The sequence below is a fragment of the Bufo gargarizans genome, chromosome 5, assembly GCF_014858855.1.
Source record: "Bufo gargarizans isolate SCDJY-AF-19 chromosome 5, ASM1485885v1, whole genome shotgun sequence".
NCBI lineage: Eukaryota > Metazoa > Chordata > Amphibia > Anura > Bufonidae > Bufo > Bufo gargarizans.
In genome coordinates, this window is record NC_058084.1 from 378,875,562 (window position 1) to 378,902,292 (window position 26,731).

At 41.6% G+C, this 26,731-nt stretch overlaps 1 protein-coding gene across 1 annotated transcript in view; it reads right to left on the minus strand.

The window, feature by feature from the left end:
- Positions 1-7,984: 7,984 nt before the first annotated feature.
- The window catches only part of SNRK (SNF related kinase), a 74,869-nt gene continuing 56,122 nt past the window's right edge, over positions 7,985-26,731 (minus strand). Inside the window, exons 3-6 of the mRNA XM_044294086.1 lie at positions 18,780-18,921; positions 16,391-16,603; positions 16,096-16,230; positions 7,985-11,588 (exon numbers count right to left, since the gene is read on the minus strand). Of these exons, the coding sequence (XP_044150021.1) occupies positions 10,379-11,588; positions 16,096-16,230; positions 16,391-16,603; positions 18,780-18,921 (1,700 nt within the window). The 3' untranslated portion in view covers positions 7,985-10,378. The remainder of the gene's footprint in view (positions 11,589-16,095; positions 16,231-16,390; positions 16,604-18,779; positions 18,922-26,731) is intronic.

Consider the following 26,731-nt stretch of genomic DNA (forward strand, 5'->3'; position numbering starts at 1 on the left):
ATATGCCATAAATACCTCCGTAGATGAAGGTCTCATTTCCAAAACAGGACTCCTCCTTTGACCTGCCTGGTGACAGAGCCTCAGTGGAGAATGAATGGAGGTTGCCCAGCACATGCATAGCTTTCTCCATTTTTTTTTTATGTATGGATGTTTTCATAACTGTCATAGCAGTGAATTTGTTGCCACTTCTCCATTCATTTTCCGTCTGGATGAGGTCACCTCACTTAGCATGATGGTAGTTGGCAGCCTCCTGTTCTTGAGATAAGTGTGGGCCTCAGCAGTGCTTTAAATAGTCACTGTATTTTTGCACTATTTCATATAATTTAAGAGAATGTGTAACTAGCAAATTTTTAACTCAATTAAAAAAAAAAAAAAGATCTGCCTGCATCCACCTAAAAAAGAAAAAGCTGTAAAGTCATGGCCACTAGGGGTCTCACAGTCCATTATCTTGTCAGGCAAGATCCGTTCCTGGTAACAGAGACTCAGAAGATGGCCAAGAGGAGCCTTTCTGTAACTGTAATATATCCCTCCGTCTGAGCTTTGCGAGTTCCCTAGAAGGGGGGTAGGAAAAACAAAAGAGGCACCCCATGGCTTCTGAGAGAAATGCATCTAGCTGTGCAGCTAAAACAGGGAATATTAAGGCTTATAAGAGACTTTAGGGAAGCCGAAAAACACCAGTTCCTTGAAAGTTATGACTAGCCAATATGCAAACTTAATTTTTTTTATCCCCCCCCCATCTGGTTAACAACCCTCTGTACCCTTACTGCAGACTGTATGCATGACTTTTAAAATAACGGATCTGACAGAAATGGCTCAAATGGATGCCAACTGTGCATAACTGATGCTCAGGATCAGTGTTTTTTTTTTTTCTTTATTTTTCTGTTCTTCTGGTGGATTAGAAGAACAGAAAAAGAACAATGATGTGAACTTTCCCTAAGGCATCTCATCCAGCCAACCAGTACTCTAGTCTGTAGTGATCAGGAGAAAGAGCTTCAAAAAATATTCTACAGATAGGATAGTTTCAGACAAGCATGTCCATTCTGGGAAACAATGATTGTGAGAATCTTATTTCTCGGCCTGAATGCTGCTCTTGTGACACGGACTCAGCATTATAATTATTTATAATGCTTGGTGTTCCTGCCTGACCTGTGCTGTAATGAATTGTACTCACATAAAGCTGTTAGTAAAGTTCATTATAGCAGAGGTCGGGCAGGAACCCAAGCATTATGAGTCACGAGTCTGTGTCATAAGAACAGCATTCAGGCAGACCAATAACACTCACACAAGGAGCGTTTTCCAGAATGAACATCCTTGTCTGAATCTAGCCTTACTTTTGGATGAGTCTCTAGTTAGCTGTAAATTGGCTCACGTGAAGCAAAGGGAACAAATAGAAAATACAGCAGGGTACCCTCAGGATTTTTGTATACCTCACCCAGTATCCAGCTGAGGATCAATTATCATACATTGGGCCAGAGATGGAAATATGGTTGTCAGGAAAAAAAAAAAAAAAAAAAAAAAAAAAAAAATCACACAAACCACCAGGATGGAGGAGGGGATGGGGAGAAGGGGGGGAAGAGGAAAAAAAAAAAAAAATAATCGCTCCTCATTCACAACACACCCGTATATCGGTTTTAATTACATTTCTTTCTATAAAATAAATAAGGAGCAGCTGTTCATTCACATACTGCCATATGACCCCCAAATTTAGTGTTCCCAGGCAGAACAATGTCATCTAAATGCTCTTCATTAATCCCAATTAATATTCATAGACGAACATTAGATTAACCATTGCGTTGCTGAGACAGGCTATAATCCAGCTTTATATTTGCAACTTCTACACTGCTACTGGGAGATTATAGCCATTATAGATGGGTTACCAGCTTCCAGTAGGTCACCTGACTATAAGACACAACCCAGGTTAAAACCATAGAAAATAAAAATCTACTTATTAAACCTTCCCTGGTGATTTAATGAAGTGGAGAGGTGAAGGTCATTAACTTTGGGGTCTAGAGTAGAGGAGTTAATAGTTTTGGTCATCCGCTGATCATTGTAACAAGCAGTAATGGCACATAGGGTCACCTCATTAAATGTATTTAATCAAGTAAGGCCTCATGCACACTACTGTATGTCCGATCTGCATTTTTTTGTATATAGCACACAAACCCATTCAGTTCTTTGGGTCCGCAAAAAAAAAAACAGCACATGGATGTCAGCCATACACAGTTTAAACGCTCTGCTGGATCATTAAGGAACCAGTCAGGGGGTCTGGTACTGCTGAACCACCCTGACTGCGGACTATAACACGCAGGCACTTTAAGGAGATTCTTAATTAATTTTTATAGCCCAAAAATACGTTCCTTTTCTGTCACATAGTTAAAATAGAAATGGTGCTATTAATCCCGTCCTCGATATCATTAATAAATTAAGTAGAGGACCCAGCACTGAACCTTGGGATACACCACTTATAATCCAGGACCATTCTGAATAGGAATCATTGACCACAACTCTCTGGACACGGTCCTTCAACCAGTTTTAAATCCAATTACAAACTATACTTTCCAAGCCTTTAGGTCTATAATTAACTGTGGCGGACCTAGATCAGGGATCAGAAACCTCCGGCACTCCAGCTGTTGTGAAACTACAACTCCCAGCATGCTCCACTCACTTCTATGGGAGTTCTGAGAACAGCCAAGCAAGTGTGCATGCTGGGAGTTGCAGTTTCACCACATCTGGAGTGCCAGAGGTTGCTGACCCCCTGACCTAGATCCTTTTTTAAATATGTGCACCACATTTGCCTTGCGCCAATCACTTGGCACTGTACCAGTTCCTAGAAAATTATAAACAGGGGCACATCCATTATTGAACTGAGCACTTTAAGAACTCTTGGGTGTAAACCATCTGGACCCGGAGCCTTGTTCACATTTACCCTATTTAACTTAATCTTGGACAGTATCTACAGTTAGCCAATTGAGTATATTACTGGATGTACTAACATCCCCAGCACCAGAGATGTCAGCTCCTTTCTCTTCTTTTGCATATACAGAGTTAAAAAACCCATTTAGTAACTCTGCCTTTCTTTATTTTCAGTGACTAACCCCCCTTTACCATTATTTAGGGGACCTACCTGCTAAGACCTTGTTTTTTTTTAGCTTTTATATAATAAAATAATTTGTGGGGATTTGTTTTGCTCTCTTTTGCCACCTGCTGTTAGTTTTGTATTTTTGCAAATTGTATCTCCCTTTTACAGATTTAGTTAAGCCCTTTGTAAAATTCAAAGGCTACATCTGACCACACAGATTTGTATTTTTTAAATGCCCTTTGTCATTTATTGCCCTTTTTACAGTAGCTGTAAGCCAGGGGGGGGAGGGGGGGTAATTTTAGTTGTTTATACTTGTTACCTGAAGGAATTATTAATTTGTTAGCGCAATGACTCAATGTGGATTTAAAGCTCTCCCATTTATCCTCAGTATTATATGACAGTAGCTGCTCCCAGTCTATGCCCTGAAAGGCTGTCCTCAACCCAGGGACATTAGCCTTTTTAAAATTCTGTGTTTTTGCTCTGCCTGATAGAGTTTGCTTCTTATAGTGTAGGGGGAATATAATTATATTGTGGTTAATATTACCTAGTGTTTCTCGAAAATCAATTTCTCACCATTTTCAAGATATACACTTGTTTTGAGGTAATGGAACCCTTCTTGTTTAAAGGCTAAAATCTTGTGCTGTCGACCCACCAAAAGCACCTTCAATGGGTACTTGAGCATCAGAAGTGGACCATGGAGTAATGGAAGAAGGTGGCCTGGACTCAGTCAGAGGGTCTGGCACTGCTGGACTATCCCGACTGTGGATTATAAGACACATGCACTTTTTAGCAAGATTATTTCTTACAAAAAAAATAAAGTGTGCGTCTTATAGCCCAAAAAATACAGTACTTTTCGGTTACTTTTTTAAATCAATTCTCACCATTTTCAAAATGTATACTTGTTTTGAGGTAATGGAACCCGTCTTGTTTACATGTAAAAGGCTAAAATCTTGTCTTGTTGCCCCACCAAAAGTGCCTAGAATGGGCACCTGAGCATCAGAATTGGACCATGGAGTAATGGAAGAAAGTGGTCTGGACTGATGAACAACATTTCCTTTTACATTATGTGGACAGTTGGGTGCATGTCTGTCACTTGCCTGGGGAAAATATGGCACAGGATGCAATACAAGAAGAGGTCAAGATGGCAGGTGCAATATAATGCTGTAGCCAATGTTCTGCTCAGAACCTTTTGGATCTGGCATTCAAGCGGATGTTACTTTGACATGCATCACTTACCTAATTATTACCGGCTAAATCTAACCCTTCATGGCAATAGTATTCCCTAATGGCAGTGGCTTCTATAAAGCAGGGTAATGTGGTCAGCTACACTGCTATAATTTTTCAGGAATGGCTTGAGAAACATGACTAATGGAGGATTTACATTGCACAACTGTTGTGCAGAGTATCAGGAACGAACATTACTATGAATGCTCGTTCCCAAAAATCTGCTCTTGTAAATGTGCTATGCTTGCTCATTGGGTGAAATGATCTTTCAAGTTGCACAATAAATCATTGTTTCTGGGCAGCAGATTGTGCTTTTCTAAAAAGCGATCTTCTGACCACAAACAATGAATCTGTATGGGACGAACTATTGCAGTTGCCTTTGCTTGTGGAGGCGATTGCTGCATGTAAATTCATCTTTCTTTCCGATAACTGCCTGCTTGCTCGGCAAATCTAAATGCTCCACAAGTGTTCAAGGTATTTTCACCTAGAAATTCCCCAGATCTCAATCTGATCGAGCACCTGTGGAGATGCCCCCCCCCCCCTTGCATCTCGACAGGACTTGAAGGATCTGACGCTAACCTCTTGGTGCCAGATACCACAGGACACCTGCAGAGATCTTGTGGAGACCATGTCTTGAAGGGTCAGAGCTGATTTGTTACAATATTAGGCAAGTAATTTTTATGTTATAGCTGACTGGTAAATGACTACACATACATAAATGCTCTTATGTGTTTGCTAGGCATCTTATCTTGGGTATAATGGGATGCTGAAGGCACTTTACCTCCATAATTACTTGTACAGCTGCCGCCATAACTCTACATCCTATTCACTTCTTGAGATGATTGCGAGTTTACAACAGAAGGCTCGGAGCAAATAAACGTTTTTTCCAGCTAAAAGAAAGCCCCCTAAAACTTGTAATAGCCTTTCTTTTCATATTCTCCTTCCCTACTTAGGACATGTCAACCAAAAGGACATCAATTCATGTGACCATGGTGGCCAAAGTCTGCTGCTGGCCAAGGTGTCTTAACCTCAGTGATGCCCCACAGTAGTGATTGACCTCTGCGGTGATGGCAAGCACCCAAGCAGTGGCCTTCAGCATACATGATATTTTGTAGGTTTCTCCACAGTCTGAGTACAAACTATAGAATTCAGATAGTAAAGACCACCTTCCATACTAACCGAGCACATTTACATCCAACCACAATTATTTGACGCGAGAACGGCAGAAAAAACATGGGAGATAAAGTTTCCTTTGTTCCACAGCTTCTTTATTTATTTGCTCTTGTCTGCAAATAAGAGGATTGACCTAACACAGGTAACGTTAAGCGTTTCTACGCTACTCTATTGACCCTTGTACACACTGTTGGTTGATTTGCTTTCACCATAGACACACTGATACTGAACACAACTTCATTTTAGTGCTACAGCCTTACACCTACATAGGATTTTAGATCTTCAGCTACATATTGTTGCCAGTTACATCATATACACATACAGGAAAAATACAAGACTTCATTGATTTTCACAATATTTAATTGGTACACTAATGTAACTATATGCAACTTCTGAAGACAATCGAGGGTACAAGAAAGGTTCAGAGCACGCTAATAGTTTGGTCCAATATTATCGTAATGTAGTGCTTAAATTTCTCCTTCCCACTTAGAGAACAAGGAAACATGACAGACGTCACATGCACACACTCACTTGTGAACAAGTTTAGAAACAGAGTAACTGCTGTACACCCCGCTTTCAACCATACATATCTAATAAGGCTATTATAATACATCTATATGCAGCATAATCTGTCGACACAGCCATTCAGAAGTCAGCACCGTATATACATATGTATATATTAACAGTTGGAAACAGCAGATGCATGGGGAGAATTAAAAAGTGCCATTCCAAGGCTGCACATAAAAATAATATAACATATTTACAAAGCTTGGAAAGTCAGCTGCAAAATAAGTTATTGCCAATGCCCTTTAGTAACAGAAAAAATATGGCCGTTTTATACATTACAGTAAAATGTATCACTTTATATAATGATATATCTCTCTCTATTCATTTACAACATATCCCCGCTTGAGGGCTCCTCAGCCAAACCTTTCTATGGCTTTACCATGGTAAAGGGTAATAAATAAATACGCGTGCTAAAATGTGTATCCATTTGGTCATGAAGCTATATGGCTGATGCTAACTGTACATGTGTCAGCTTAGTAGGTGAAGTTTCATGAAGGATTCAGGAGAGATGAGGGAACCAGTGTTGGACTACATAATTCCTGTCCATGTTGAAGGTCTTTGGTTGTCTGCCTAGGGACCGATATATTAGAAGGTTTTTTTCCATCAGAATATCCAGATCCATTACCTTCTACGTCACGCACTTACATTTCTTTAGAGAGTATATAAGGATTCAGAACAACTTTTGGCATTCCTCACAGTAGACACTGTAGAGGCAGCCATTTTGTAAGGGAGAGTTACTATAGAATTTGCTGCATCCTATGAGAAAGTAAGGAACAAACTCATTAAAAGTCTAGCTGCGCTTATTCAGGGGGAAACAGCTGGAAAAGTCTTTGATGATATAAGTAGAAAGAAAACTAGTGCAGAGGGAATATATTCTTTTATCCACAGCAAGCAATCGCTTCTAAAAGGTTTTATGGTTTAAAATTGCAAGTTCTCTCATTAAGAGCTTCTGTCACCATGATCAACCCTATTAAACCAGCGTAGATCATGGTGACTAAAATGAGACCTGTTTCAGTTGGTATTACCATTACAGAAAAAAAATCTTATTTTTAGTTATATACAGATGAGGTACTTAGAGCACCGAGGGGCTGGCCTAGTCCCTTGGAGCAGGGCTTCACCTCCCAGCAATATTGATAGGGCCAGGCATCCTCACTGCTCCAATGCCCGAAATCTCTTGCATACGCAGTACCTCACTGAAATATCACGTGCAGATTTTCAGGTCCAAGCTTCGAAGCAATGAGAATGTCTGGCCCTGTCAATATCACTGGGAGGTAAAGCGATGCTACGAGGGGTTAGGTCTGCCCCTCGGTGGTCCTAGCACCTAATTTGCAATGGTCATAACGATTGCAGAGAAAAAGGTCTCAATTTAGCCATCATGAATAACCCTACAAGGCAATTGCAGGTTCAGGGCAAAGGTACCACTTTCTGAAATACTTCCTGTACCATGAGCCACACCATAAATACAATGGGAGATTAGAGAGGTAAACAAGTGGCTCAAGAACTGGTGTAGGAAGGAGGGGTTTGGATTACTGGAGAACCGGGACAACATCGCTTTAAGCTACAGGCTCTATCGTATTGATGGACTGCACCTCAATGGGGAAGGTTCAGCTGTTTGCGTACATTTTAATTGTGTACAATTTTGGGCATCATTGCACAAGACAGACATAGTAGAACTAGAGAGAGTTCAGAGGAGGGAATGGGTGGACTACAGTACCCAAAATTAGGGTTATTCGGTTTAGAAAAAAAGACAACTGAGTGGCGATCTAATAACCATGTATATCAGAGGTCAGTACAGAGATCTCTCCCATTATCCATTTATCCCCAGGACTGTGACGAGGGGACATCCTCTGCGTCTGGAGGAAAGAAGGCTTGTACACAAACATAGAAGAGGATTCTTTACGGTAAGAGCAGTGAGACTATGGAACTCTCTGGTTGAGGGGCCTGGGATGTATTTCTGGAGTGTAATAATATTACAGGATATAGTTACTAGAGATGCGTCGTTGATCCAGGGAGTTATTCTGATTGCGTGATTAGAGTCGGGAAACAATTTTTTGCCTTCCTCTCAATCAACTTTTCAGGACATCAGTCTGAAACGGATGGACAGATGTCTTTTTTCAGCCTTACAAATGATGTTACTATAATCATGGTGGCAGATGCTCTTTACTGTGGATGTCCACCCTTGAACAACAACTTTTTTTTTATCTAAATAGGTCCATCTTTGTATGAGAAAAACAGACCCATAAGTGGCAAAGAGCTCTAAACCCCCTTGATAAGCATGCAGTTCAATGGTAAAATTCTGGCTTCCTGTAGCCACCACAAGAGGTGGCTTATAGCAAACGTTAAACAGGTTTCCGAAAGTGAAGAAACTGAAAGTTTTGGCAGCAAACCTTATAATATAGTAAACCAAACAGTACTCAGTTGTCAGATCCTCAGCCACACTGACTGTCCCCGACAGGCCTTGACGTGTCATAAAATTATGTGGCCATGCTAACCAATTACTGGTCTCAGCGGTCATGTGCTGTACATGCTATGATCACTGCTGAAGTCAGTGACAGTTTTAATTTCCATGCAACGATGATGTGCCATGCCAAATCCTGATTATTGCAGCCAAAGACTGACAGGGCTCACCGATGAGTCAGCAGATTTGACAGTGGGCCTTTTAATAGATTTCCGACAGGTACCTTTAATTCTTATAAACTGCAGACAAACCCTTTAATATAATGAACACAATTATAAAACATTATGAATTATGCCCCATCTATTTTCAGAGACAAAATTTTATCAGCTATATTAATGCAGGGAATTTAGAGCTCTGAGAAAAACTCAACTTTAGGATGTATTAAAAAAGGATTCAGAACAGAATGATGGACCCGATATCGGTGTGATGTTAAAGGGTTACTCCTACCCACTCAACGTGCCACAAATGTCCCATAGGTGTGCGTCCTACCTTGAGAATTGGGGTAGGCTTACTTTGCAATTTTCCTAAATCCATAAAAGTGAATTTAGAAAGAAGCGCATGCACGGCCACCACTTCATTTCTATGGTATGGTTAGCATGCTCAGCTATATTCGGAACTCCCATACAGGTTAAGAGAGAAATCCCGTTCTCAAGATGGCTACAGGTCCCAAAGGTGGAGACTTGCACCTATCAGACATTTATGGGGTATTCTATAGATATACCATAAAAGTCAACATGGAAATACTGCTTTTTAAAAGGAGGACATTCATTATAAGTACCAGTTTCCAGAAGTAATTAGATTAAATCTCACCACAAAAAAAATGTTCCACCTTTGTAAGTGGTTCTATGACTAAACATCTCTACTGAAAAACAGATTCATGGACATTAGATGTGTTGGACTACTTCAGACTTAAATAGATTTCTTAATACAAAGCAGAAATAAATCATTTGTATAAACACATTTTTTTGTTCTAATTAAAATTATGTCTATTTGTTTCTTTAAAAAAATTATATTTATAGATGCGTTATAGTACAATATCATATATGGAAAATGATTTTACATAACTGTTCGACAACAGAAGCATTAAAGGATTCTGGGACCTACCCGGCTATGTAAACAACCACACGGTAGTGGTTCATTATGTATCAAGGAAACCATTTAGTGGGATCAAGTAAACCTGTACTGAGGCTCACGGGATAGGGGTGAGGGGGGAAATAAAAGGATTGTCTTCATTTGTGTAAAAATAAAAGTGAAGGTTGCCATAATCTTTTTGGACAATACTTCAAATTCTAGGGTGGTTCGAAGCAGATTCTGATAGTTGTAGGACAAACAAGGGACTTAAATGTCTTGGAACACTGCATTTCAGTGCATGTTTAATTTGTGCAAGCCTTGGAATATATAAGACCACCCTAGGGAAGGATTTCTACAACATAACATTATTGCTTTGGTTCTCTCTCAGACACACAACAATCACAATAGTAAGGACTGGAATTATGCGAATAAGGAAACCTAAAAAAGTTCTCCTTAGCTTAAGTGCTGAAAATGAGATTTAAGTGCTCCTCACAAAATATGTTTGAAGGTCACACTCAAAATGATTTCTTTTTGTTTTTGTTAAAACAATTGAAATTTACACAGTAAAAATAGTCAAAATGAGCTACAAAAAAAAACGTGTCAGCGAGCAGCATGCATAGAAATACAATGTGCTGCTGATCTACCCGGCAAAAACTAAATAAAACAGTAATAAATAATTGCCCATGAAGCCCACCTAAAAAAAATAAAAAATAAAAATAAGACGACAAAAATGGCATAGACAAAAAACAGTAAATGTTCTCAGCCTTGAACAATGGTGTCACACTGCTATGTACAGCAAGCGACTGTTATATCACATGGCAACAGCTGGCCTGACTAGCAGTACACAGTAGTCCCTCCTTCCGTTTGATATTCACAGATATTGTTTTTTCGCAAAGAGGTAGCTGTAAAACATTGTTCTTAAAGTTCTTGCTCTTCAGAAGTTCTAGTTCATGAGCAGTGTCTGACATTTGGCCAGAGAATAATTTTATACTGCCAGTAGGTGCCGTTTTACTGGCAGTGCCACTGGAGCTGATGCACATCTTCCAGCTAGACTTCTCCTGCACTTTGACACTTGAAAATGACAGGTTATTTTGAGGGTCAATTATATACTTGGCTCCATTATGGAGTTGGGAGCCCAAACACAAACCCATGAGTTTCAGGCTCTCTACAAGTTCTCCTGCGGTTCTTGAAGACTGTTGCACTGAGTTCCCAGAACCAGCGCAGTTACGGCTGTTCCCAGAAGAATTGTTGGTGTTACCTCCCGAAGTACTAGATGGACTGCCACCTCCTTTGTTATCACTTGGACTAGTTTTGTCAACACCTGTACTTCCATTACTTGGTTTACTTTGTCCTCCCCCATCACCTTGATTTCCTGGAGGACCTTCACTGCTGTCTCTTCTGTGCCACGAATAGGTAAAGCCACTATCTTTATCCAGACGCCTCCTGCTCTCAGAGTCATCATCACTAGTTTCTGAGCTGCTACAGCTTGAGCCCCGACCTTGGCTTTTCCTTCTGTGGTATCTTTTATGCACAGTACCAGGAGATGCTATGTTCATTTTTAATCTACTCAGCTTTGGGGGAAGATTTTCATCCATATCAAACTCATCATCAGACTCTCCTTCTTCAAAGATCTGGTTGAGCACTGGGGCACTCTTCCTGGATGTTAGGCGATTTGTAACAGAGGGCTTGCGGCGCAAAACAACTTGTGTGGATAGTTGAATAGGCTTCTTATCTTCTTCATCTTCCTCCTCGTCTTCCTCTACTCTGAAAAGACATTTCCTTCCACTTGTTGATGGGTTCAGGGCCACAGGAGTTATTCCTGAAGGTGCTGGTCCAGAAAAATCGGGCACATCCTCCTTTTTCAGTGGTTCCACAAGGCCTTTATTTCTATGGCCATTCAGCACATTTTCTGCACTTCGTGCTGGTGTTGCTGCGACAGTCACGTGGGCCAGTGGAGAGGCTGTCAGATCATCCTCCAAGTCTTGTGGAACATCAATCTTTGTGGGCCATGATTGCCTAAGGAACACATTTTTAGAGTTATTGTAAAATTTGTAACAAAATGGCTTAAACAATTAAATAAGTCATACTCCCCACAATGATCCCAGATACCTCTGTTCCAATGCTTCTCTGGGCCCCATGTTGGTCTTGTGACCTGCCTCAACCAATGATTGACAATTGGTCACATTTCTGTGTTGAGAGGGACCAGGAAGTAGACACTAGCGGGCAATGTAGGAAGTATTGGATCAGAAGCGGTGGGGGATCAGTGTCTAAGACATTTTGACACCTCAAAAAATAAATAAAAATTAAATAATAATTCTTACCAGCCAATTAACCCCTAGATATTCAAATGAGTATTTATTAAAGACCTTTCAGAGGTGCTAACAACCCTATTAAACCAGGCGTACTGCCTAGTGAAGCTCATCCTGCTGATTGAAATGATACCTGTCTGGGGTTTGCAGCATCCCTAAAAAAAGGACTTTATCTAAAGAAGAACTTCTGAGTACCGAGAGGCAGGGCCCGGAACCTCAGCTTTGTGGTGCTGGCCACATCCTTCAGTGAACTGAAGCCTTTATTTGCAGTGGTCTGCCCCAGGTGAAGCCAAAACCAAAATGTGTTGAGCTTGCAACTGCCACTATTGGCTGTACGAATCCTGATTATTTTTGTACCGTGTTTGTTATTATAGTATGATTTATTCCACTCTGGATTGTTGATTGGTAGCATTAGCACCTGAACTTTATTTAGTCCACCTGTAGTTAGGCCTTGCTAGCATACTGCCCATTTGTGATTTTATAGTTTGTTTGCATATACTGTGGTTCAATAAAGTTTGTAGTATTTAGTATAACACTGCATGGAGTGCTATTTTCTGGGTATACTGTATACATATATTATAGAGTTAATAATACACCCACTATATAGGTTAGGAGTAGAGATGAGCTCACACTTCGTTTGGTGGTAAAAGGTGAATTGCGTTATGGATTCAGTTATCATGGACCATAACGCAATTCTATGACGGAATGCCTTTAGAGGCATTCCGTTAATCATTCCGTCATAATAGAAGTCTATGGGCTGCAAAACGGATCCGTCCCGTTTCCGTTATGCAGCGGAGTCCTCTCGACGGTTCCGTTTTGCAGCCCATAGACTTCTATTATGACGGAATGAATAACGGAATGCCTCTAAAGGCATTCCGTCATAGAATTGCGTTATGGTCCGTGGTAACGGAATCCATAACGCAATTCACCTTTTACCATCATACGAAGTCTGAACGAATGTCATAAGTGGACATTCGCTCATCTCTATTTAAGAGTTCTCAGCAATAGTTTTCAATGAATGGATTGTAAATTATTGCCATCTACTGTACTTTGTGGTCACAGACGGACTGGGTTCCCTGCAGAGCTAAAATTTTACCAATCAACTGTAAAATAAATGGGCATAAGGCAGAATTACATAAATTAAGACTCAGCACAGCAAATGCTATTTGTGCTTTTTTTTCTGCCATTAGACACGTGCAAGGGCCTGTGTTCTATTTGAGGCAGATTTATACTTGACGTTACTTGATTACAGTGCTCACTTAATGGGCAAAATGCGAACAATCACAAGAGCCTGGCCAGTCTCTGCCCTTTGCTAGGCCACTTCCAGTTGCTATGATACAAATAAGCACCAGAGAACTGGAAAGCAGTCACATATTTGCATTGTAAACATTCAGTACATACACAGAACAGAAATAAAACTATATAATATACCAGCTGAAGCAGAAAGAAAAAGAAAAAAAAAAAAAAAAAAAAAAAAAAAAAGGGGGGGGGGGGGGAATTTGCTCTCAGGTTCATCACCATGCTGCCAGTTTGTTAGAACAACGGTTAGTCAAACAGCGGTGTGCGTGAAGAAAAATTAGCACAGAGAAACCAACCGGCCTTTAAAGGGGTTGTGCAGGGGTTTTATATTGATTACCTAGGTCACCAATATCTAATCTGCGCCAATCAGCTGTTTGAAGAGGAGGCGGCGCTCCATGGAAGTGCTGCTATCTCTTTATTACACCACGCATCATCTCTCTTGCGGTGTAATGTAATTTCAAGTACTCGATCCATTCAAGGGAATAGAGTGAGTACTTATTAGGCCTCATGCACACGACTATTCAGATTTTTGCGGTCCACAAACTGCGGATCCGCAAAAAAAACGGAAGCCGCCCGTGTGCCTTACGCAATTTGCGGAACAGAATGGGCGGCCCATTGTAGAAATGCCTATTCTTGACCGCAAAACGGACAAGAATAGGACATATTTTTTTTTTTTTGTGGGGCTACAGAACGGAGCAACGGATGCGGACAGTGCTGTCCACATCTTTTGCGGCCCCATTAAAGTGAATTGGTCCGGATCAGAGCCGCAAAAACGGAGGCTCGGATGCGGACCAAAACAACGGTCGTGTGCATGAGGCCTTACAGTGTACTTCTGAGACGACAGGAAGTGTAACGAACAGGAAGTAGTGCTCGCATAGAGTGCTGCCTCCTCTCAAACAGCTGATCTATGGGGGTGCCTGGTGCCGGACCCCCGCAGATCAGATATTGATGACCTATCCTGAGGATAGGTTATCAGTATAAAACCCATGCACAACCCCTTTAAGTAGCAAATTGAATGCACTGATTGCCATGGGGATGAGATGGTTCTTGTTTTCACCAATTTTCACACAATTTCCCCAGGAAACTTCCACCCACCTAAATCTGTATGCAGTTTCCTGCCTCTCGTAGCAGTCTTGGAGTGTCAGAATTTCATTCTATGACTGTCAAGAGGCATCAAGGAATGACATAAAAAAGAGGAAAGTACATTCCAAAAACAGATGCCCACCATATAAATTTATTAAAAGCTTTATTGGACACCGAAGACCTGAAGGTCTCAAAGAATTACTTATATGAGAAGATTTCCCCCCCCCCCCCCCCCACAACACAATAGAACCAAGGAATGAGGTCAGAGAAAGAAGATATCAATAAAGTGCTAGAAGAAGACCTCTTCCAAAGTGTAGTGAGGCTGGAAGCCACATAACTTATGGATGTGGTACATCTGGGGTCCAGCCCCACTACACTTTGAAAGAGGTCTTCCATAACAACTGGCTATATAGTATAGTATTAGTATTTTTGTATTGTATACAATTTATTGATTCCTGTTCACTTGATGTCACAATGAGTTCTATTTCTGTCTGTAAACACATTTGGGGTTTATATGATATCTTCTGTGCTGGTCACTTTTGTTAATTTATTAGGGATTTATTCATGAAATCTTTTGTACTTGTCTTGCCTATTGATACATCTAAACTTTAATAATGTTATATGGTGTGCATCCATTTTCTCTTTTTGTATGTCAGTGAATACATGCTGGTAGCACCCATTGGCTCTGATAATTGGTGCTGCCCATCCTATGTTTTATATGTCTAAATGGGCATCAGGGAAATCACAAATTAGGCTCTGTTCACACCACTATCATGGTTTTCATTCTAAAGAAAACTATAATGGTGATGGTGGTTTGGCGCACACCAAAGGCGCCCAACAGACACTAATGTCTTATAATGAAGTACACTGGGGTTCTGCTGTGGTGCTGCGTATGCTATTGTTACCCTCTAAACTAAAGGGGCACACTAGTGTGAACGCTCTTAGAGTTTAGCACGGACAAGACCCGGACTGAACACTGATCCATTAAAGTCAATGGGTAATTTCACATCCCAGTTCACAAGAGTGAAGACTCATTCACGGAAGTTTAAAATAATCATCTGTGTCCACCATCTGGAACACAGACCAGTTTCCTATCATCTATCTAAATTCCGCCTTAAGCTGCAATCACACAAAGGCAAACCACGGATCCGCAAAACACAGATACTGGCACTATGCACTCCGCTTCACGGTGGGGACCCATTGACTTCAAGGGGTCCGTGATCCACAAGATGTGGCCGAAGATAGGACATGTCCTATCTTTTGTGACACAAAAGGGATGGACCCGGAAGGCCACGTTTATCATATTCACTCTTAGATTTCAGCTTTTGTTTTTTTAATCAATTCATCAACAGTTTCTGGACAGTGGAAACTAATGAATAAATGAAAACTAAGCTTTACAAGGCTGAGACTCAATGTGACTGGCCATGATCATCAACAGATAACAAGTATTCTAAAATTCAGGGCCACAAATATAAAAGCACCCATAGGCACTAAAATGCTCATCGGCATGCTATAGCGGTTAACCACACATGCATATTTATTCAATAGTTCAAAAAAATAACTATGGCACCACTAGGAGAAAAAAAAATCATAGGATCCACCCAACCTTTTGTAGCCTAGCTTCCATCAATGGGATCATCAGAGGATGATCATCCAGCCTCTATAGACATTTGAATACTAATGAACCTGGCTGAAATGATGGGATCCACCAAGAAAAATCTGGTGGCTATGGCCACCTAAAGACAGCTTAATAGTTAACTGTATTCAATTAGTTTCCATGGCACAAGCTTGCAGATTTGCAGTCAATGTGACAGAAATGCTAAGATCAGTACCTGAATTGGGCTTTGATGTTACTGGGACTGGCTGACCGTGTTTGGATCTCCTTTTCTTGCTTCTCTCTCAATATCCTCTCAGCCAACAAGAAGTATGTGGCGGTGATGTGGTTGTACTTGTTGGTTTCCAAAGCACTGAGGAGCAAAAACAGATCGAGAAGTGAAAACAAGTAAAGCCCATACATATTAGGAAATGCAGCAAAATCTGTACATATCTATAAAACATGGCAACATATCAAATTTTAGCTCACACATCAGACAACAATCCCTCAGGGAAGCGGCAGTAACCACTTACTCAACAATGGCATCCCGATCTGCTATGTCGCCTAGAACCATCCTCTGTATAATGCTGTTGTGTTCCTCCTCAGAGAGGTTTTTGTAGGACACTAGAGGAATGTTATATTTTGTTGCAGGTGACGGATCAACTCCTTGGAGCCAAGGATGGTTTTCAATTTCCTCTAGAGATGCTCTTCGCTTGGGATCTCTCTGGAGCATACGTGTGATCAGGCTGGGAATACAAGTGACAAAACATAAGAATGGTAAACTGAACAGGTAGGAAAGCACATGCACACATCTGAGCGGATATACCCATGTAATGTGTTACTCGCATCAGACATTTATTGTGAATATTTAAAAGGTTGGGGAAACATCTGACTTTGAGGAGACCTCCAATATGATTGTGTCCCTTCTTCTTCCATACTTCTACAACAGTTAGCAAAAGCCTTTTCAACAAGGTTAAATAGTAAAATGTCTAATCAATATGATAAGTAAAAGTATTGATAATGGGGATTCGCACCCTCTTAGGTTCAAAGAGTAAGCCCATTTCATCGTCTCACTATTTAGACAAGGTTGAACCATTAAAAAGAATGTGAGCTATAAAAACCACTGCGTGAAAGAACATAAAAGCCTTATCCGTCACAGAAAACATGGCGCTAAAGTCGCCTAAATAAACTATGAAATAAGATCAGACAACCAGAGACTGTGGAGGCCTCAAAAAATGGTCTTTATAATGAATTAGATTGTTTTTACCACTATTCTAGAATTTACATGACATTTGGTATACAAAGGATTACACCTTACAAATGTCACCTAAACCTCTATCTCTGTGGGGCACCCTGCAAGGGGAAACCACCACAGAACACAAACCTACCCGGTCTGTGCCCTAAGATCACCCTACACTATTCTGTCCCTGTGTCGTCCCCTACAGGGTTCCTCAAGCGACCATTAGAGGGGAGGGTGAATCCTCCTAACCAACAAACAAATAAATCGATATACAAACAAATGTTCCCATACTTAAAGGGGTTCTGAACTTTCATTTAACTGATGATCTATCCTCTGGATAGATCATCAGTTAAATGAAAGTGCAGAACCCCTTTAATAGAAGATGAACCACAGAGAGGACCAGCTGCAAGGAGATAGAAATTGGCAATTGCCCGGTCCACAATGGGGCACTTCCTGCTAACATGTGCCCTGTTGATGCAGTGAAGGACCATTTGCTTGTGTGTCGATTTAACTGTTTGTGTGAGACTGGGTTAGAGATTGTTCACTACCCATTTCCCCCTCCCCCTTATTTTAAAAGGGGTTGTGTCACTTTAGCAAATGGCATTTATCATGTAGAGAAAGTTAATACAAGCCACTTACTAATGTACTGTGATTGTCTATATTGCTTCCTTTGCTGGCTAGATTAATTTTTCTATCACATTATACACTGCTCGTTTCCATGGTTATGATCACCCTTTAAATCCAGCAGCAGTGGTTGGGCTTGCACACTATAGGAAAAAGTCTATGTGCGCTACCACGGTCCCGGCATATAGTGTGCAAGCACGACCACTGCTGATGGACTGCGGGGTGGTTGTTACCATGGAAACGAGCAGTATATGGAAAAATCAATCCAGCCAGCAAAGGAAGCAATATGGACAATAACCATATATTAGTAAGTGTCTTGTATTAACTTTCTCTACATGATAAATGCCACTTACTGAAGTCAGACAACCCCTTTAAGTGGATTCTGTGAAAGTGCCAAATTGGACCCAGTCATAATCCATCAGAATTGCACTAATCATAGTTTTTTTGCTCTGCAAGATGCTTGGTAGCCCATGCTTCAAGAGGTTTTTCTGGCTTGTAGAAAACACCATGAAAATCGTGAGTTTTTACAAATAATTTGACATTTTTGTGCCGATAAAAAAGTCCATGGTAAAACTCCTCACTATGCTGTCGTTTAAAAAAAAACTAAAAAGGAAAGAAATGCGCCGCTACCGAAAAAATAAAATAAAAAGGCTTGTCGGGTTATTTAGAATTTCTTATTGCCCAACATGTTATATCTGATTACATCTTTTTGCTCCAAATGGAGCCATTTTCTATTGAGGTCTATGAATGATCTATTACTTAGATGCTTTAAAATACAAAAAAATTACTTCTGTATTGATGTAACAACTCCTAAAATTAAGAATATTTTATACAGCCATAGTGGTCTTCGATTAATATGTTGTGAGCTGTCCCATTATTTCTAATTACAATAAGTTCTTCTACATTGCATGGAGGGTCCCAAAAGTCCGTTATTCTGGAATCATTAGACGATCCCAATCAAAGGCCCTCAATCTAAATGCTATGCCCAAAACAAGTTGTTTTCAGTATGTTTGACACCATATAACCCCATTGCTCCTGCAATTTAATCTAGTACTTACTCTTTACACTCTTTGGACACATGCTTGGGCACCGTATATTTACAGTCCATGATCATTGTAAGAGTTTCACTGTCATTGGCTTCTTGGAATGGAGGAGTCCCACACACCAGCATGAACAGGATGACACCAAGACTCCAAATATCTGAAATAGAAGAATCAAGTTAATATTATTAGCCTTGACAATGCCTATATATCACTTTGTGCTGTCCATATCCGCTGTCCCACACAAAAGATAGAACTTTGTCCTATTCTTGTCTATTTTGCAGCATGGAATAGGCATTCTTAAACATTGGCGGGGATGTGCGAAAAGGCAAAATGTGAGGTACGCACAGCCAGTATCCGTGTTTTGCAAATCTGCGATTTTATGGAACAAAAAACGGATATGGTCATGTGCATGAGGCTTTAATGTGACTGATTCCTTTTAAGGCCTATTCAATGGCCAGAAATAACTAAACAGCTCATTCTTAGTACAAGAGTACATCTTCATTTAGAAAATATGGAAGAACATGGTCCACGAGGCAGCACGTGACGGAGAATGCTACAATTATTTTTGCTCGTGAACACCCAGTGTGGTGTGTCTCCTTATGAAAATTCAAGGTAAGTGGATATAATGAGCCAGTGAAATTAGGATTTGCACGTTGGGAATTCTGAATACGTGCATTAGCACTAACACTGTCACCGTATTCAGAACCTTTTCGATATGAAACTAAAACGGATCCCGAATAGGGTCATGTGAATGAGAGAGTCTGTCAGCTGTTTTGACCATGCTAAACTGCTGACAGCACTAAGTAGGGTCTGGAGAGTGCAGGACAAACATGCCTTTGGTTGAGCTTTTATTACCAGGAGTAGTGTGAATATGAGATTTTATTCTGCCAGCTTCTGTAAGTGCCCTGAAGGCAAGCTTTTGCTGTGGAGTACTCTCTGCATTGTGTTGCTTCATAGCCCCTCCATTCCCTTTGCTGAGTAACAGCTGCAGAATCCAACTGGGAGACCAGTACTCAGAGCAGGAAAAAAGGGGCTGTAAAGTGGCTCAATGCAGAGTAATTCAAAGTGGAAGCCCCGCCTCCTCAGCACATGCACAACCTAGCAGAGTAAAACTTCATATTCACACTACTCATGATAAATTTGTCCTGCTCTCCCCAAGAGCTACCTACGTCTTTTGCTGAGGAATCTGCTTCAAGAAAAAAAGGCCTACGGTAATAGAAATGTGGAGGCAATTACCTGTCATCTGAAATAATCCAGTGGACTTCTACCAATAATGGATATTAGGACGAGAAAAGTAAAAAATAAATAAACAAAAAAGTTGGTATTGCAACAGCCATGTGAAGAGGAAGTTAACCTTTCTTCTGAACATATCTTCTGAAAGAGCCTCAACTTAGTTACAAACAGTATGTTGTAATGTATTTACGCACACACCCATCAAACAGCCAGGGTGGATGATACATACAGTATATTGAACACATAACGGGCATTTAATTGAAATTCTTAAAGTGGCAGAGCTTCAAAAATGATCCAGAAGGCCCTCAAGTTGTGTCTGACACATGGTATTGCTGCAAACCCTAAACCTAGCAGTGCCTTTTACTACTCCTCAGTAAATCAATCACTCTCATGACCTCAGATTCATTCACACTACAGTACAAGTCTGACTCCAAATTTCCTTAAGTGCGTGTGGCATTTGAAAGAACTTTTTTTGTGTTAGTGGATCTGAATGGAGACACGGAGCACAGCAGTGCAGAATGTACAATGAGACGATTTCACCACGATGTTGCCTTTGCATTTTAAAGCAGCAAATCAACAAAGATGTGCCATGTACATCAGTATTAGGGACCATTCACACGTCCGTAAGTGTTTTGCAGAGCCGCAAAACACAGACACCGGCAATGAGCATTCCGCAATTTGCGGACCGCACATCGCTGGCACTATAATTACGGAATGCACACGGGACAGATCTGTATGTCATCCGCATTGTGCAGATCCATACTGTAGAAATGCTATGCCCAGCCTATATTGCTCATGGTGATTGATAAGATACTGTTTCCGATCCACAAAAAACAGATCGCATATGGAAACCATACGGATATGTTTTGTGGAATAACGGAACGGAAGAGGACTTAAAATCAGCTGTGCATGAGCCCTAAGGCTGGAGCTAGACCTATATTTTTTGGTAGCACTATTAAAGGAGATGTCCCTGTCTAGGAATAAACAACTCCAATAACCTTTGGCCAATGAAAAAGGAAAAAAGAAACAAAAAACGCGCAAATGCCCTGTTCCAAGCTGGACCAGAAGTGGCCTGCAGCCAAACACTGGCCTCATCGGATACATGCCAGATAAGTAGGTCATTACTTGTGATCTGCTTTTCTAGAACGTGAATGCTGAGGCCAGTAACTGGCAACAGTGGTCATGGGACCAAGCCACTTTCAGTCCGGTGGGGACACGAATGGGGCTGCGGACAGGTCCATAGGAATGAGTTGGTTGGCTCCTAGGCTAGGCATCCCCTTTAAAGGTTGTGATAGTTTTCCTGCACTATTTAAAATGACACATTCATTACCATAGATCCCTGTTGGCATTTTATATGTTTATCGTGTACAAATCCTAGGAGCCAAGTAGCCATTTTCTAACGATTTGGGCTGCAGCTGAAGGGTATGGCCTCCTGTTCTGTTTTTGTTATGCAGTTTTCAAAGCCAAGACCAGGAGTGGATTTAAAAAGGAAAAGTAATATATGTCTGTAATACTCGCTCTCCTGTCATTATCCACACCTGATTTTTGCTTCCATTCAAGTGAACAGAACTTAGCCCCGCCCAGTGATACTAGTCGTGACCGGAGGCAAACAGTGAGAAGGCCGCTGCGCTACTGCCAGCACCGCTGCATTCTCAAACAGCTGATAGGCGGGGGTCCCGGGTGTCGGACCCCCCACAGTTCAGATGCTGATTTTCTATCCAGAGGATAGATCATCAGTTTAAAAAAAACTGCAGAACCCCTTTTAGGAGGCATTTCCATCACGATATGCCCCCATTGTCTGATAGGTGCGGGTCCCACCTCTACAATGAGAACGGTTTCCCGGGGTCTGTCCACCACCAAGCGCTTCTCCCCACTGCTCCTATTCATCTCTATGGGGCAGATGGAAATAGCTGAGCCAGTGCTCGGCTATTTTGGGTGGCCCTATTGAAATGGAGGGTGGGTGCGCATGCGCAGTGCGCCCTCCATTAATTTCCCAGCTCTGTTCTAGTTGTAGGTGCGGGTCCCTCTATCAGACAATGGGGGTATATCCTAGCGATATGCCCCCATTGTATGTGATGGCAAAACCCCTTTAAAAATAAAATCAAAAGGGTATTGCACCTAACCATGGTGATAAATCGATAAAAAATAAATACACCGCAGCACTTCCTATAGGTTAAATTGTGGAATCCTTTTATTCACCCATGCAACGTTTAGGTCCACTTGCTGGGACCATTCTCAAGCCTAAGCCTACATGCACATGACCGTGCTGTTTTTTCGCGGTCCGCAAACCACAGAGCCGCAAAAAACGGAAGCCGCCCGTGTGCTTTCCGCAATTTGAGGAACGGAATGGGCGGCCCATTGTAGACATGTCTATTCTTGTCCGCAAGACAGACAAGAATAGGACATGCTATTTTTTTTTTGGGGGGGTGGAGGGGGCCACAGAACGGTGCAACGGATGCGGACAGCACACGGAGTGCTGTCCGCATCTTTTGCGGCCCCATTGAAGAAAAAGGGTCCGCATGCGAACCGCAAAAACGGCGGCTCGGATGCGGACCAAAACAGTCGTGTGCATGAGGCCTAAGGTGAAGTTCACATCTGAGAAAAAACTCCAGTTTTCTGTTCCGGCATAGGAAGAGAAAACCATCATCGCTGGATCTAGCATATGCCGGATCCTGCTGGCGCATGACAGATCCCATTAAGTATAATGGGGTCCGTCTGGTTTGTGGCATGGATAATGGCAGTCTGCTGGACAAAATATTTAGTATTTTTCCAGAATCTACAACGGAGGCTCCTAAAGGAATCTCAGCTGCAGATGTGAACCTAGCCCAAGGCTGTCTGTACATGTTCAGGTTTTGATCAGATTTTTAGACGCAGTTTTTTAAGTCAAAATCTGGTGTGGATTATAAAAGGAGGACACATATAAAGGAAAGATTGACTCTTTATTAATCTACAGTCCACACCTGGCTTTAACTTCAAAACTGCGTCAGAACACCTTAAAACCTCAACATGTACGGACGGTCTTAAAGGGAACCGTCACATTGAACCTGGTGTTTGAGCTGCAGCACCTTGTTATAGAGCGGGAGGAGCTGAGCAGACTGATCTATAGTTTTGTGGGAACAGATTTGGGATACCTTGTAATTTATACATTTATAGCCCTGTTCTTTCTATATTGTATATTCAAGACCCTCCGTGTATAAATACCAGTACACAGCGGAAGTGTCATTAGCGACTGACAGCTATCTATGTATACACACTTAAGCCTCATTCACACGTCCGTGTTACATGGACGTGTGCTGTACGTGTTCTCCACGGACAGCACACGTCCCCATTCATTTGAATGTGTGTATTCAGACATCAGCGTTTTAGCACGGTCCGCGGGTCAGTGTTTTTAGCAGGAATGCATGCTCTATTTTGTCCGGGTTCACGGATCCATCACGCCCCTTATAGTCTATGTGTCCGTAAAAACCACGGATGCAACACGGATGCCATCTGTGTTTCACGGATCATTAAGAAGAGATATTTTTCAGCTGTTCAGTGTCAGTGAAACACGGATGGCAGTCAGACAGCAAAAAACAGACACACGGACCCTTAACGGACAGCTTCATGGATGCATCACTGGTCACCTTCTCCTGGATTTGAGCACGGACGCAGGCGTGTGAATGAGGCTTTACACAAAGAATGCTATAAACCACTGATAACATCTCCCCTGTGAACGCCATCAGTGACTGACAGCCCTTCTGTATGCACACTTACACAGGGAATGTTAGCAGCCACTAAAAAGACAGTTCCATGTACAACTCAAGATATAAATGTATAAATGACAAGTTTTACTGAATCTTTTCCCACAAAGTTATATATCTGATCAGCGCCTCCTGCTTTATAACATGCTGCATGCAGACTGCACTGCATTTTAAGGCGACAGATTCTCAGAGGTGGTCGCACATGCTCAGTTCCATCTTTCAACTTCCACCAGCTGTATGTTATCTTGAAAGCTATGACAGTTAGGCCTCGTGCACACGCCCGCTGTTTTGGTCCCCATCCGAGCCGCTGTTTTGGCAGCTCTGATGCGGACCCATTCACTTCAATGGGGCCGCAAAAAATGCGGACAGCACTCAGTGTGCTGTCCGCATCCGTTGCTCCGTTCCGTGGCCCCTCTAAAAAAATATAACATGTCCTATTCTTGTCCGCGCTTTGAAGACTGTCCGTGCCGTTCTGCAAATTGCGGAACGTGCACGGACGCCATCCGTGTTTTGCGGACCGCAAAACACACCACGGTTGTGTGCATGCGGCCTGAGAGGGATGGAGCTAAAAGAACACACTCCCTGAGCTGTGACAGTGAGAGGAATGTAGCAGATAGGACACCCCCCTTAGGCCTCATGCACACGACAGTTGTTTATCTTGGTCCGCAAAACGGGGTTCCGTGAGTCTTCCTTTATTTTTGGAGGATCACCAGACATGAAGGAAAGTAAAAAAATAAAATCTAAGTCAAGTTTGCCATGCAAATGATAGGAAAAAAAACGGACGCGGACGACAATCTTGTGTGCCTCAGTGTTTATTCACGGACCCATTGACTTGAACGGGTCCGCGAACCGTTGTCCGTGAAAAAAATAGGACGGGTCATAATTTTTTCCCGGACTGGAAACAAGGATCACGGACGCGGATGACAAAACGGTGCATAAGCAGAGTTTTCCCTGGACCCATTGAAAGTCAATGGGTCCGCAGAAAATCACGGAAAATGGAACAATGGATACGGGACAAAACAACGGTCGTGTGCATGAGGCCTTAAGCTGACTGCCAGAAAATAATTTAGCAGGGCAAAAGGGAGAAAAGAATGAGAAGATCTTTGGATCCATGCGAGATCCACGGCTGGTTCTAGCTTTGATATTCAAAGGTTTACACATCCAGTTCACCTTATTCACAAATGCTGCACGTGATCGGAATGAACTGGTACTCCTTGGAACATTAGAAAGAAAGGTTTCCGGCATTGTAATGTTTTTCAGTAAAATCTTCTTTATTGACGTAACATTAATCCATATACAGACAAATCCTTAAACCGTGCAATAGTTTACACGTTTCGGACACAATGTCCTTAGTTGTAACTTAGTGGGGAAATTTAAAGTCCCACCAGTAACCCCAGCCCCCACAGGAAATGGGGGGAGGTAAGATCAAATCAAAATTAACTACCATCACATCAAAACCACCTGTTATGTAACTCGCATGTGAGTTTTGAGGGCAGCCATAAAGCAGGACATAAGTTCACACCTACACAGCACCCAACTCATTGCTCTAAATGGAGCAACACAGAATAAAAAAATATTAAAAACCGCACAATGTGAATAAAGACAGACATCAATTTACAAAACTGAAATAAAATCAGATAAATACAACTGACTGAGTCTTCAGATCTACAATGGGGTAGAACTAAACTGCAATCTCTCCCTGACCAGAAGGATTTGATCACCGATAGAAATCTTTTCCCTGACTCAAACCTGTAGGCCTCCTAGTGTGGAGTCTAAAGGTCCAATAAGCCTCTTAATAAAATAGCTTTTTTATGACTGCACATACGTCTTGTGTTCTTGTATTTGTATAAGCTGGATTAACGTTGTCTCCTTCACTTCACAGACGCACTAGAATCCTACACCGGATCCCCACCACGTTTGCCAACTTCCACTGTATCCTTGGGCTACATGCACACTTTCAGGATTCATGTGCGGAGCAAATCCGTGCGGTCAATCCGCATTAATTGGTGCGGATTTGCATGCAGATTTTCACTAAGTGAATTAAGGAAATCCGGTCAGGAAAAAATTAATTGACATGTCGCGGATTTTAAAATCCGCACCGCAGGTCAAAATCCGCGCAGAAAAAATCTGCATCGTGTGCATTGAGAATTTTAAATTCTCATAGAATACAATGTACATGACCTACACGCAAATCCACGTGTAAAATCTGCACGCAATCCTGATGGTGTGCAGGGGGCCTTGTATTCCAATTCTTGTAACTTTTATATTTTTTCCCTTTTTCTGCCGTACTGCTCGGATCTCTCATTGTCTCTTTTTTTTCCCCCTTTTACTCTTATTTTCTAGTTACCGTAATTCAATTTTCTACTTATTTAAATTTGTCTACATTCCTTTTTCTATATTCAACTTTTTAATATTCCTTTTTATGTTTCTTCATTCTTTCTTTTATCTATTCCTATGGTCTTGTCTCTCTCCACTATTTATCTCATTTCTCTACTTCAATTAATTTGTACTCCCAAAACACTGATTATATCATCCAGCATATATAACTTCCATACAGTCACACTGACTCACATACAGACACCTCTCCATATACACAATCCCCATCTCCACATATTTTATTCCATTAGCATCTCTCATATTTTCACTCCCCATATCCCACACGCATCACAAGCATTTAACACTGGCATCACCTATCTCTATGCGCTCCACTACGGAATGCACACTGACTTCTGGTTCTCTCTGGGCCCCTCTATTTTTACAATTGTGATGGAACGCATAGCCATTCCCAGATTCATCTGGATGCGCTCCACAATGGAACGCACAAGTACTTCCGGTTCTCTCCGTCTACTTCCTATCTACAACAGCGATGTGTTCCACAGTGGAACGCACCACTACCCTCAAGCTTTCACTCCCCGCTTGCATAGTGTCACTCCTATCCCACTACATTATAGGCCTCCTGCCACTTCCCATCCCTCCTTAGGTACACACATATAT